Consider the following 13,355-nt stretch of genomic DNA (forward strand, 5'->3'; position numbering starts at 1 on the left):
TTAATGATACTTTTAATTTATTTCTCTTACACAATTGGACAATTATATTTTCATATCAATTTGCCATATTTTTTATTCATTTTAATACACATATTTTAATATTTTTGGTTATTACAGTAAAATAACATTATGCCTTTATATTAATTTCTATTGTATTTAAAGTGATTTTAATTTAATATAATGAAAAATAAACAATTTAACAGATAAAATTGAAACTTTTTTGGTACAATATTTTTTTTATAATTATTAAGCCTTTAATGACGAATTTAAGATATACAAAAAAGTAATGAAAATGAAAGACCTAACAAAAATATACTTTTGCATAATAAAAAAAATAACATTTAATAAAATAAGGAACTAAACATAAGATCAATTTTCCTTATTTTATTGAGAAATTGAGATCAAAAAAATATTACATAAATTACTATTCAAGACGTTTTTAGTCTTTAAATATTTTTGCTTTTCATCACAAATTTACAACGTACAATTATATTAAAACGTCAGTTCGTTCAAAAACAGAAATTCTTTCAAAAAACCGCCATCTACATTTTCAAAGTTTGTTCAACAATAATTTCTAATTCAAGGTAGGTACTTAATAGTAAAATCAATAGAAACGTACAGCTCGATTTAATAACTTCAAAACATCAAAGATTATCGTTTTTTTCTCAGTTCATCTAAAGGTTTCTTAAACCTTTCTTATTATCAAGAAATTGTTGATTAAAAAGTAAAAAAATAAAAAATTCTCACTATGATCTGTTTATGCCTCTTATCAACATTATTCTTAGAAACTAAATTATCTTTCTATCATAGTTGCAAAAACTCTTAATTTTTCGATCTTAAAATCCCAATTTCTTGATAACCAAGGACAATGATGTCCATAATGATCAGGTACACTATATCAAATATAAAAACAACAGCATATTATCTCACAACTCAGTCAAAAGTCAAAGGTTTAAAAAAAAATGAGGTTCCAAAAGGTTTTTAATATTAAAGTATCACAGTTGAAATTCTGTCCTAAATAACCTTCTAGCTTTAACAACTTAAAAATAAAATCTTCCAAATAAAGAAAATCTACCGTGATACTTAAGTAATTAAATATCTTTAGGAACCTAATTATCAAGACACAACTACACAGCTGGTTGTCTGCACGGGTGGTGTAGATCATCTGGGATAGTAGGGAGCCCCGTATCCGTACATCTGTGTGGATGCAGCTGCTGCCCCGCGCTGTGGATCATAGTGCCCAGAATACATCTGGTTCACCTAAAATAAAATTTTATTTGAGGTTTTTGTCTTCAAGTCTTGTTTGAACATCTTTTAACAATTGCCTCGGAAGTACCTATGGAAACTTTAAAAATAGCCTAAAACTGCACCAATACTTAGAATAATCTTCCCGGACCAGCAATTTTAGTACCTACTTATATTATAGATTATATCACCCTCATAAATGGAAACTAATGGCAAGGCATAGGAAATCATAGTTCTTATTATCTACTACTAAAGCAATAATCAGCATTGCATTATTTTGGGTTGTAATATCTTTTTATCTACTTACCAATGCAGGGTTGAGCATTGCATTGTACTGCATAGCATTGTATTGCATTGCGTTGTACTGCATCAAGCTGGAGTAGTTGTGCCTCTGTGTTGTACCAGTCCGCTGTACACCTCCCTGAAAAATTCAAATATTATTTTAAAAAGATTGCTAGAATTGTACTAATAACTTCAAACTCTGTACAAAGCTAAATGCAACGTAGATGTGTATTAGCTATTTTGAATACGAATTTTGACATGAATGAATGCTCTTTTGTGTTTAAAACTTAAAAATGGTGATTCCTATATAGATTAATAATGTACCTGAACAGGATATCCATAACCAGGAAGGGTAGCCAAGCCAGCCGCCGGATGTTGCGCGGCTTGAGCAGCAGCCGCAGCCGCTACTTGAGCCGCCTGACTGCTACTGCGTGCCTTGCTGCTGCTCGACTGTTTGCTGCCACTGTTTGAGCCACGCTGCGAATTCGCAATGGCCGACGGAGGCGTTGAAGCTTTGCTGACAGCAGACACAGGTGGAGCTGCGTGCTGAACGGCTGAAGGTGGCAGCAATTCAAACCTAAATTAAGTGTTAGGTTATTGAGACATAAGTCTGGTATACTTGAAAAATTAAGAAGGAATTCAATAAGCTCATAGAAAATGTTAATAAAGTTTGATTCAAAACTAAAGACAGAAAAATAAAATAAATGATAGATTTATTCATAGATTCAATATAAAAAATACCTTTGAGTCAACTGTTGTAACTGAAGCATAGGCTGAGCAGCTTGATGCTGATTTCCATAGAATGCCTAAAATATTAAAATACTGTTCAGAATCAGAAATATATTTCCCAGTATGGCTTCGAAACCGATTAATATCCGCTGGATTAGAACTGGTTTTCAGGCATAGTATTAGTGAAAATTATGTATAGCATCGTATAATAGACAATTTTCCACGAATATTAAAATAAAATTGATAAAATTAATACAAGATATATTCTAATAACTTTTCATTTTAATATCCACGGAATGCTGTCTATAATCAATGCGACAAATAACTATTAAAAATACCCCCCCCCCTCAAAAAAAAAATAAAGCAGTCTTCAAGGAATAGGTCACAAGAAGAAAACTTATGGGGGAAAACAAGCTACCTGCTGTGTATGAGGGTCCATCGGGTGTCTAGCTCCATGGTGCGCAGACGCCGCTCCTAGCGAAGCCGCCGACGGCGGTGGTGTATGGTGTCCTGTGGCCGCTGTCGGGAACATACCACCAGCAAACATACTAAAGGCCGCAGCATCATGTCTATACATGGCGCTATGCGGTGCCTGATGGGACTTGCGCTGTGCAGCCAACATATGCGCGGCCTGGGCAGCTTCATTCATGTGACTGAAGTAGTTAGCGGTTGCCTGTAGCTGTTGGGCAGCTAACTGCTGCTGGACAGTGCTACGCGCCGATGGCGGTGCAACACCACGACCCGGTGATTTTGCCGTTTGACTGGCGTTACTTGCCGCGCTCCCACTGGCACCTCGCGGTGAAGGATATGAACTAGGGGCAGGAGTGGGGGAATGATGCGGAATTGAGGAATGATATGGGGAAGGATTTGCGGTCATCGCAGGATGTGGGGAGGTTTGTTGGTTATGCGGCGAAGGCTGGGGATGCGGGGATTGAATTGGAATGGGGTGTGGTGAGTGAGCGCTCAGGCTGTGATGTGGGCTCTGCTTTGTAAGCTGTTGCATGGAGGTTAGTTGTTGTTGCTGTGGTGAGCTGTGGCCTGACAGAGCAGCGTGAGCATGGTGAGCTTGACTCAGTGCTGCCTGCTCTTGTTGGTACACCTAAATAGTTTTATTGTCACTAATGATCAAAGAATTATTTCTAATACTTGAGGCGTTTACCTCAAATTAAAAAACTTGAATATGCAACTTAGCTAAAAGATTAAGAAAATGCCTAAAATAAGCAATACATTTTTAAATTTGTTACAATAATATTTTTGACTGACTGCATTGCATTGTTCGAGGCAAATCACAAGTATAGGTATTTATTTATGTGTAAAGGTATTGATTACATTTTAAGCTTATTATATGGTTTTAATAAATGCATAGCAATTGTACAACTATGAATAATGAAGAACTGTGTGTACATACCTGTGGCGTCATTTCTGCAATGCTATTTGGACTCTCCATAACTGAGGTATTATGAGCTTGACCAGAACCTGGGAATAAAATATCATAATTATTTAATCGATATCTCGAGATTTTAATCTATTATATAAAAGTATTAATCTTTTTTTTCTGTAGCGAAGGATTTCGATAACTCCCGAACCGCTAAGGTTCTTACAATGAAGCTTTTTATAGGTCCTTGGATATTTCATTTTTATAAATACGCAGGGATAAGGGATAGGAAACCTGGCCATTAATTAGGTCCCGGCCTAGATTCTAAAGGGATATTGCAACTATTACAAATTACTATCAAACTGGCGGACGCTCCCAAGTAGCTATAGCTCTAAACCAATAAGAATCGGCCTGTTTTTAACAACCAATCACCAATTGGCGAAAAATTTTAGAAGCAGACAGTTCTCGAAAAAATAATGATTTCGTCTGCTACTAAAAAATAAATATAAATGGTGTTTGATCACATTAGCTTAATTATTAAATCTGCTTAGAGTTAACCATTAAAAAAGAGCCATATAGAAAAAAAAAAAATAACGGGATTATTTTTTGGAAAGGAGGTAGCTACGAATTTTCATTTGGTAGTTTATAAATTAGATGTTGTATTTTGAATTTTAAAAATTTAATACGGAATTGATACAACATCTTAACCCTAATATATGTACAATACAACACAGTACAAATATATCACTACGTAATAGTATCCAAAGAATACTTGATAGAATGTTACCCAAGTGCATATTAATTTATTTATTTTGAATTTTAATTAGCAATGAAATTTTCAAATAAAATTTTTACTCATTAATAAAAATGCAAATAATACAAACTAAAATCTGTCTGAGGGAAACCCAACGATAGCTTTCTGACAGTTCAAATTACCAAAGTAAAAGATAAAAAAATTTTGGGAGAGAAAAAACTTCATTTTAACAAAAGCCATTAATATATAGGTTTATAAAAAGTTATGTTTTTTACTTTAAACTAGCTACCTGAATTTGATTCTATACTTTATCTACACACACACACACACACAGCTTTTTTATTAGCGTAATATACGAACGACTGCGCCATCCCAAAACTGGTTTATTAGGCTAGAAATAGGCCTAGGCTTGAAATAGGCCTGAAATAATATTTTCCTACGTTTCCCATCCCTTATCCCTGTAAATACGTCCGGGTGTGGTTTAAGGCTATTTTCTGCCCTTCCATATCATTCCAATATAGAGCCCCTAGAAGATGCTATGGGAGCAGCCGCTAGTCTATATACTATATGCAAACTCTTTCTATTTGTTTTTATTTATTTATGACTGTACCTGTATCAGCCTCGCTAGGATGATACTCTTCACTGGTATGAACACTGCCAGGCTTGTTAACAGCTGTATGATACTCTGTGCTTGATGTATCTGTGGCAGGGGTCTGCTGGCCAGGGTTGTAACTGTGCATGGAATGGACAGAGTTACTGCTAGAGTCAGGAGTGTACACACCAAGACTTTGCTGCTCTTTATCACCTGAAATTAGGAACAAATTTAAATTAAAGTTTAAGGTAACAATATGGATTCCATAATTTTATGAAAAAGAAGAGTAGAACATTATTTAGAAAAGATTTTTGAAATTTTCACTTTATGTCTGCTTTAAGCCTTTACGCAATTTTTAGTACTTCTTGTTGCGAGACGGACAAATTATTATAGTTTTAGAATATTATCACGATAAAACATCATGAAAAGAAATAAAAGTTTGTACCTGGATAAAATTGTTGTTGATTGGACTGATCCGTGCCGTCACCACCAGGATAATAACTACCAGCCATCTCGGTCATATACTGCTGTTGCTGCGCTTGGGCAGCGTCCATGGACTGCTGCAACTGCTGTTGTTCAAGATTACGCTGTTGTTCTTGCAGCACTGCACATTGTTCCAGATTAGCAGCTGCTGATGGTTGTTGTTGCATTGCGTTGGCAGCAGCCGCTGCTTCTTGCATTTGCTGCTGTTGCTGTAATTGTTGTTGCATCAAATGCTGTTGTTGCAACTGCTGCTGCTGGCTTGCATCCAACTGTTGTTGATGAAGCTGTTGATTTAGCTTCTCCTGTTCCATGCAAGAAGCTGGCTGTTGTTGCTGCTGCTGAGCTGATGACATTTGTTGTTGTTGTTGTAGTTGACTTTGCTGTACTTGACTTTGTTGTTGTTGAGATACTTGAGCAACCACTTGAGCTTGTTGTTGCTGAGTTTGCACAACTTGTTGTTGTTGGTGTTCTAGTGGAACATTATGATGTTGATGTTGCACTAATTCTTCTTGATGTTGGTTAGCCAACACTTGCTGTGCTTGAGGTTGTTGCTGTTCAATATTTTGTTGTTGTGAAATCTGATCAATTTGAGGTTGTGGTTGCTGTGGTTGAATATGCTCAACCTGCTGCTGTTGATTTTGAGTATGATGCTGATTTATCATTTCAGGTTGAGTTACAACTACTTTGGGCTCTTCTTGAACATTATTTGCTGTTGAAATTGGTGGTTGTTGTACAACATTTGAGGTTGAATTTTTCTCAACTGCAGCAACAGAACACGGTGGTAGTTTTTCTGGTTGTGTTGGTGCCAAAGTAGATTGAGTTGAAGTTGTTATAGTTATTGTAGCAGCAACACTCACTGAACTTGTTGTGGTTGCTATAGATGGCGTTGTTGTTGTTTGCTGTTGCTGCTGAGTTGTCGTAGATGTTTGGGGTGGAGCAGAACAAGAATCGTCATCCTCCTGATAAAAAAAATATTTACCATCTTAATAAAGCCAAAGTTAGTGATATACTTCTTTTCCAGCTAAATCTTAAAACAATACCTAGATAGTTTAATGCAAGATTGAAATAATTTTCACTTTAAATTCTACTACACATATTTTTTTCTAAGTCGGTAATTAGTGTACAATTTATTTTTAACATATAGGTACTTTTCTAAAGAATCCAATGAATTTGTCAAAGAGATTTTAAATTGCAAACTACCTACCTAAACTTCAAATATTTCAAAGTTGTAATTTACATTCTTAAAATGGTCAACATTTAAATCATTACCTGTTTATTTTCAGCTGGTTTCAGCGCAGGATTTTTATCCAGCTGATCATCACCAAACTTCACCACATCGTCACCAGAATTGTAGCCAAGATTCTCAAATATTGAATCTGATTTCTCTTCAGGACCTTTGCCGCCATTAGCATTCACCCTCTTAGTGCCATCTTTAGTTGTACGCTGATTTTCAGCATTCTGATTTCGGACATTTTCCGTGTTTTGTGTTCGTGGATTCTTTTGCTGAACATTATTTTGTTGAGTCGCTGTTGGAGTTTTAATTGGTGGTTGCACAGCTGGTGTTGATTGTTCAGTTGAACTTGACGATAATCTAGCCTGTTCTTCCAACTGTTCTTGGTGCTTCTCAATAAAGTTCTTCTTGGGATTAGGACTTTCATTTTCAGTTGGCCAACGTCTAAGCTTTTTGGGCGTTTTGATTTCAGAAGCTGAGGACACGGGTGGTAAAAGCTCGGAGCTCGTTTGCTGTTGTTGAAATTGAGCGTAATTTTGTTGCGTTTGTTGTGGCGGTTGGGTTTGGCCGGGTGTATGAGAAGGCGGTGGGTGATAGGGAATATTGGAGATTATTTTTCCTTGAATAGAAGATTCTTGCTGCTTTTTCTTTTTCTCTGCAAGAATTCTTTCCTTTTCCCGAAGTTTTTCTTTTTCGCGAACAAGTTTTTCATTTTCCTCACGTTCTTTCTGTTTGCGCTCTTCTTTTTCTTGTCGCCGCCGTTCAAGTTTCTCGCGGCGGCGCATTTCCTCGGCTTCTTTAGCCGCCCGTTCTTCCGCCTCTCGCTGTTGGCGCTGCTTTTCCTCCCGCTCTCTTTGTTCCGCCTCCATGCGGATCTTTTGTATCCGCTCCAGGTCTTCCCGATGTTTCTGTTCCACCTCCCGCCGCTTCTTTTCAGCCGCTGCCTGTTGTTGCTGCAGCTTTTTCTGTCTATCGGCCTCTTTTTGCTGCCGTTCTTTTTCAAGCCTCGCAGCTTTTTGTTGTTCCTCAGCAGCTTTTCTGCGTTCAGCTTCCCGCTGCTTTTTGGCTTCAAGCTCAGCCTTTGCGGCCCTCTTTTCCTCCTCAAGCAGCCGCTTTTTCTCATCTCTAAGAATTGTTTTTGGATGCAGGGTCGAGGCAATTAAGGTGTATCCTTTTACTGAGGAATTTTCTTCGGTCTTTAAAAGAACCTTGTTCTTGTTTTGTTGGTCTAAAGAATGAGGGGATGGTAATTTTGATTTGTTACTAGATGCTAAATCAGGTCTTAAAGTAGCCTTTGATTTATCTTGACCTAAGGTTGAAGTAAATGACTCAAAAGCAGTCAGATAGCCTTGATTAAGACTAAAATTGCTTTCAATAGCTTCTCTTTGGCCTTTGTCAAGAATAACACCCTCAGTCTTGTCAAGAACACTTCCGATATTAGGTACATAAGGCGAGGTAACAGGTAAAAGCAGTTTGCTGGCAGCCGCCACTGTTAGCGATGGACTTAATTTTGATTGACTACTGACAGTTGCTGCAGTGGGAGAAATAATGTTGGGCGGCATGGTTGTTGACTTCTGAATGAATGATTCAATTGAGATTTGCTTGCTCTTGGTGTTAACCAATGCAGTGGGTGAAATATGCTTTTGAGGCATTTGATGAATATCACTTTTTGATGATAGACTTGAATCTCTGGGCGATATTAAAGTCTTTGTTGGTGACTTGTCTGAATTAGGTGTCGTTTTTATTGGAGGTGAAGTTTTGGTTTTTGATGGTGATATGGGTTTATTTGGTGTTTCCGAGGATAAGCTTGGGTCGGCAAGTTGTTTTCTAGGGGAATGAGTCATTTGAACCTGAAAAAAAATAGATTGTATTTAAAATATTCTTAATTTCATTAACAAATCACGAAACCTATTTTTTTTATCATTAAGGCATCAAAGAAAGGCTTTTTTGTTTTGATATACGTTTAGACATTTTTATACCTATGTATAATAGAAACCAAGTATGTACCCAATAGTAATCTACATATACACAAATGTCTATTAACTAGATACTTATTAATCTTATTCTTAATAAATATGAATATCCATCTGCTACCTGTGGTTCGAGCTCTGGCATGGAAACATTATCTTGAGAATTTGGTTGAGAATTATTTCTTTCCTCTTTTCTCTTGGAATCTTTTCCTAAATCAAATAAAACATTAAACGAGGATGACAACATCCATAAGTTGCGAAGCATGAAATCAATTATAAAATAGACAAACGGTCGAAGAGCAGATTATTTGTAATTATAACAAAGAAAAGAGAGAGAATATACAAAACTTAAAATCACTAGGTAAACCTTACAAAAATAAATTTATGACGTTGAAAGTTGAAAAAGAAAAGCATCCAAAAAGCTGCTTTAAAGCAGCCATACTAAGTATTTTTCATACCTAATTATGGTACATGAAAGGACTATATGCAAGAAGTTTCAACCGTTTATCTTTTGAAGAGCCGAATAATCTGTTGCAAAAAGTGAAAGCGACTAAAACGCTGCTCAAAAGCAGTTCGACCGCTATAGATGTTTTATACTTAATTATGCTTCATATTGGTGGAAATGTTGACAAGAAGTTTAAGCCTTCTATTTTTAATAGGAGCCGAGAAAATCACGTTTCCCCAAAACGTTTCAGACATACGGACATTTCAAATTAAGAGTAGCTTCGCTACTAAAATAAAAACATTTTAAAAGACAACGCAGGATCAGTAACAAAACTAGGTACTATTTTCTTAAAGTAAAATCCAAAACAATTCACTCGTATTATTTATATCTTAATACCTGCTATAGCTCTGGACTCTTTGGGAGCCCCCTGACCCTGTCCCCCGCCTCCAGGTGGTTTATTCTCATCCTGACTTCGCTCTGACTCACTTGAACGTTCCTGTTCTTGTAATTCAGTCTTAGTTAATCTTTGATGATTGTGTCTGTGCTTTCTTTCGCTCGAGGATTTTCTACCAGAATGTTTGTTAGATTTATTGTTTGATAACGGTAAATCTGACCCGGATTCTTCTCCCGAGCTAGCTATCCGCCGTTTATAGGCGGGAAGGTGGAATTTAGCTGGGGATGATAACAGTTTTTCATTTTTACGGGCCCGACTCAAAGGCGATTGATTTTCGTCGGATTCCGAGTCGCTGGAATCGGCCATTTGGATGTGCTTTTTCTTACTACTACTGCTGGTTTTATCCTTAGGCGGCCGATTCTGGTTTTGATCCAGCATTTTCGGCGATTTGTAGTGGCGGTTTTGATGAAAAGATGATTTGTGTTTGTGATTATTATGTGATTGTGAACCGTTGTTTAGGGAACTCTTCGGCGAGAACTTTTTACCATTCTCACCGTGGCCAAGCATAGCAGCTGTGACGGCGGCATTTTTGGCAGCAACATCCGCCATTTCGGCGGAAGACATGCCGGCGTCCGAGTCTGATTGTTCGCCGTCGGCAGAATCGCCGCTGTTCATGTCCTCGTATTTTGGCCGGCGGTTTATGTTCCGCCGACTGTTTGTGCTGCTTGAGTTACCGTCGGTTTGGCTATCATGCTTGGCGTTGCGTCGATGTTGTAAATTTGACGCCCCTCCATCCAACCCTTTAGAGTTTCCCTGGTTCTGTAAACTTTTCCTTCCTCCTACTTTGGATCTACGCTTTTTCCGTCCTCCTAAAATTATGCATATATTTAATTCAATAAAGAATTACCTACCTACTTAAACTAGGTATCTTTACAGATAAATATCTTTATTTCGACAATTATCATTTTCTAACTAACTTAAAATCTAACTTAATTCTCTATCTTTAACCAGTATTTAGTTCATAGTTTTTTGCTGATAGCAGCTATATGTTTTCTATCTGCCTAATATATTATCTTTTCATTTACGTATTTATTTTAACTTTTTCTATACATCCATCTTTTTTTCCATTTAATCTATCTTCTATCCATCTATTTACCTGATTCTTCAATGTTCCTAGAAACCACCTCCATCTCAGAATTCTCCTCTCCCTCACTCTCCTCCTTCAGAGGGCTGTGTAATAATCCTGGAACGGGGGGTGGGACCCAGTGCAGAGCCTCGGGGTCGAGTACCAGCCGGCTGCTGGACTTGGTGGCAAAAGCGGCCATGTGGCCGTCGATGCGGGACCAATCCACGGCCAGGATATACTTGCCGTCCATGCTCTTACGGATAAATCCTGAACACGAAAAGTTAGGTTTAAATTCCAAAAGTTAGTGTATTATTGGATAATTCAATTAGGGATCTAAAGGGATAAAACAATGGCCGATAAATAGAAGTACACCCCCACTTGTAATATACAAAATTCCCCTTTCTGTAGATTAAAATTAGTTGTTAAAAGGTTTAGACACATAAAAAATGAAACAACTTTTCAAAATTCAGTTAAAGTCCCCAAAGATGTTACCCAACTAATAAGACTTTAGGGACTAGTTAAATAATTTTCCCCTCTCTCTCTCTAAAATCTTACATATTTTCTATCTATCCATGATACCTAAAAGCATGAAGGCTAAAGCAATATCCGCTGGATGTAGCGCAGTGTCTGCAACTATTTGGTTGATTGTTACATGTCCACGACCTCGTATACCTAATAAAAATATGATATAAACAGAGTTAAAGATACTTAAAAGGACCATTTTTAACGTAAAGTCATTGAATTAAAGAATTTTTTTTTGCCGTTATATTAAAAGTTTTAAAAGTCATAAATATAGTACACATTATTTTTACGGATTAAGAAATCTTCAAAAATATGAATTAAAAATCTATCAATAAAAAATTAAATGCTTACTTGCTAAATGCTCTAGAATAACAGATTTCCAGTAGGAATGATATGATACACGACCTAAAATTAAATAGTAAGTATTACAAAAAATTAACTTTTTTCTTATAAGGTATATTTAAAAAATATTCTAAATAGATTTTTGTATTTCATTAAGCACATAAGGGAAAAAGGTAAGTCGACCCTTTACTTTAATTTTATTATTCTAGGATTTTTTTCTTCGGGAGATTTCTCTTTTGAGAGTGGAGATAACCCCCCTGCAAAATATGTATAGACTTCAATGTAAGGAGAACAATATCGGTCCAGTTATAAGCAAGATCCTTCTCTACACACAGACATAATGTTACTTTTCCATAATGATAATCTATCCAACCATGTTACCTAGATCTGACAGGGGTTTTTCAGGTGTTCCTGGTTGCTTCTCTTTCTTTGATAACAGATATGAGAAATCAATGAGAAACCTAAAATAAAAATAATCAAATATTTAAAATTCTTGTTAAAATAAAACTGTTGCCATTAGATTAAAACAAAAGAGTGGGAAGGGGTTAAATAACTGAATGTCCCCACCCCGAGAACCCTATGCCGACTTTCAATTAGGTCTTTCAAAATTAACCAATAGCGACCAGAAAGCAATTTGCTAGCAGACGTAAAAGGTCCCCAACAGAGGGATCCAGGTTGTTGTCTGTTTATTTTATACATCTATATTTATAGATTTGTTATGTTTCCAATGAAGTTAAAATACACTTTTGTTTTGCTTGCTTATAATAATATAGACATCTATAAATCTATCATCAGATAAATTAAATACTATTTACCTGCCATAGCCCCGGCGTTGACAATGGGGCATAGTCATGATACAAGACACATTATACTTCTGCAGACAATGTTTCTCTTTGCTGAAATATCCCACCAGGTGGCACCCGTATTCGTCATTCTAGAAACAAACATCCAATCAATTAAAAAGCAAAGGTAGGAAAATAGAATAGTCTTCTAGTGAATTACAATACAGAGTAATAGTGTGTCATTTAGGGATCTTAAGGGATAAGACAATAGACAATAACTTGATATATATCCCCATGATGATAAACAAGATTACCCCTTATGTAGATTCAAATTATTGGTTGTAAAGTTTGGACACTACTAGTTTGGAACTAACCAATCGAAATTCAAATTTAAAACCTAAAGTTTTTTTGGTCAACGAATAAGAGAATGTGTAAATATGGAAATAGTCTGACCAAGATAAATATGCTTGATCTACATCAATGAGAGGTCTGTATTTTTTCACTTAAAAGTTACACTAAATATAAACATAAAATAAAAAATGTATTACCTGAGTTAAAACATAGAAAAGGAAAGGCTCGACATCATAATACAAGGTCTTGTGATCAAGGAAAAGCTTGACCAGAAGACACAAGTTTTGACAGTAGATCTTGTTCGTGTTTCCATCAACTTCGAATACTGACAATCCGTCCTTCCTGAAAATTAAATTCATATAAAATTGTATGTCTCACCATCTTTTTTCCTAGTTTTTCTTTTATCAACTATCCGTTTTGCTTATATTTGTAACAGTTTATAAATCTTCCGACTTATAAATTCATATATAAGATGTGAGCTATATTCATAATATCTAAACCAAATGAAAACTATTTGCCCTTTTTTTCAAAAGTCCTAAAAAGCCTAAAACCATCCCGGGACCTTCGCTTTCCAGGAAATTAAAACTCAATCAGTTCGGTTGTTTATGAAATCTTTAGCTTCGGATACAAAACAAATCTTACTACTTTATTGGATTATGCCATGTTTATTGTATGCTATGAAAAAAGCAACATCTATTTTTTTTTAAATCCTTCAAAATCAATAAGCGTAAC

General features: G+C 36.1%; 1 protein-coding gene across 4 annotated transcripts in view; it reads right to left on the minus strand.

The window, feature by feature from the left end:
- Window positions 1-13,355, minus strand: part of LOC145325232 (uncharacterized) — a 60,485-nt gene continuing 47,130 nt past the window's right edge. For all 4 annotated transcript variants that reach the window (XM_080168157.1, XM_080168154.1, XM_080168156.1 and 1 more), the window contains 17 exons: window positions 12,821-12,965; window positions 12,306-12,424; window positions 11,872-11,951; window positions 11,500-11,553; window positions 11,206-11,298; window positions 10,657-10,893; window positions 9,503-10,369; window positions 8,786-8,871; window positions 6,730-8,541; window positions 5,423-6,419; window positions 4,996-5,190; window positions 3,665-3,732; window positions 2,675-3,355; window positions 2,269-2,333; window positions 1,852-2,104; window positions 1,553-1,666; window positions 1-1,260 (listed from right to left, as the gene is read on the minus strand). In XM_080168157.1, the coding sequence (XP_080024283.1) occupies window positions 1,162-1,260; window positions 1,553-1,666; window positions 1,852-2,104; window positions 2,269-2,333; window positions 2,675-3,355; window positions 3,665-3,732; window positions 4,996-5,190; window positions 5,423-6,419; window positions 6,730-8,541; window positions 8,786-8,871; window positions 9,503-10,369; window positions 10,657-10,893; window positions 11,206-11,298; window positions 11,500-11,553; window positions 11,872-11,951; window positions 12,306-12,424; window positions 12,821-12,965 (5,965 nt within the window). In that variant the 3' untranslated portion in view covers window positions 1-1,161. The remainder of the gene's footprint in view (window positions 1,261-1,552; window positions 1,667-1,851; window positions 2,105-2,268; window positions 2,334-2,674; window positions 3,356-3,664; window positions 3,733-4,995; window positions 5,191-5,422; window positions 6,420-6,729; window positions 8,542-8,785; window positions 8,872-9,502; window positions 10,370-10,656; window positions 10,894-11,205; window positions 11,299-11,499; window positions 11,554-11,871; window positions 11,952-12,305; window positions 12,425-12,820; window positions 12,966-13,355) is intronic.

Source organism: Acartia tonsa, chromosome 7 (assembly GCF_053477335.1).
Source record: "Acartia tonsa isolate MP-2025a chromosome 7, ASM5347733v1, whole genome shotgun sequence".
Lineage (NCBI taxonomy): Eukaryota > Metazoa > Arthropoda > Copepoda > Calanoida > Acartiidae > Acartia > Acartia tonsa.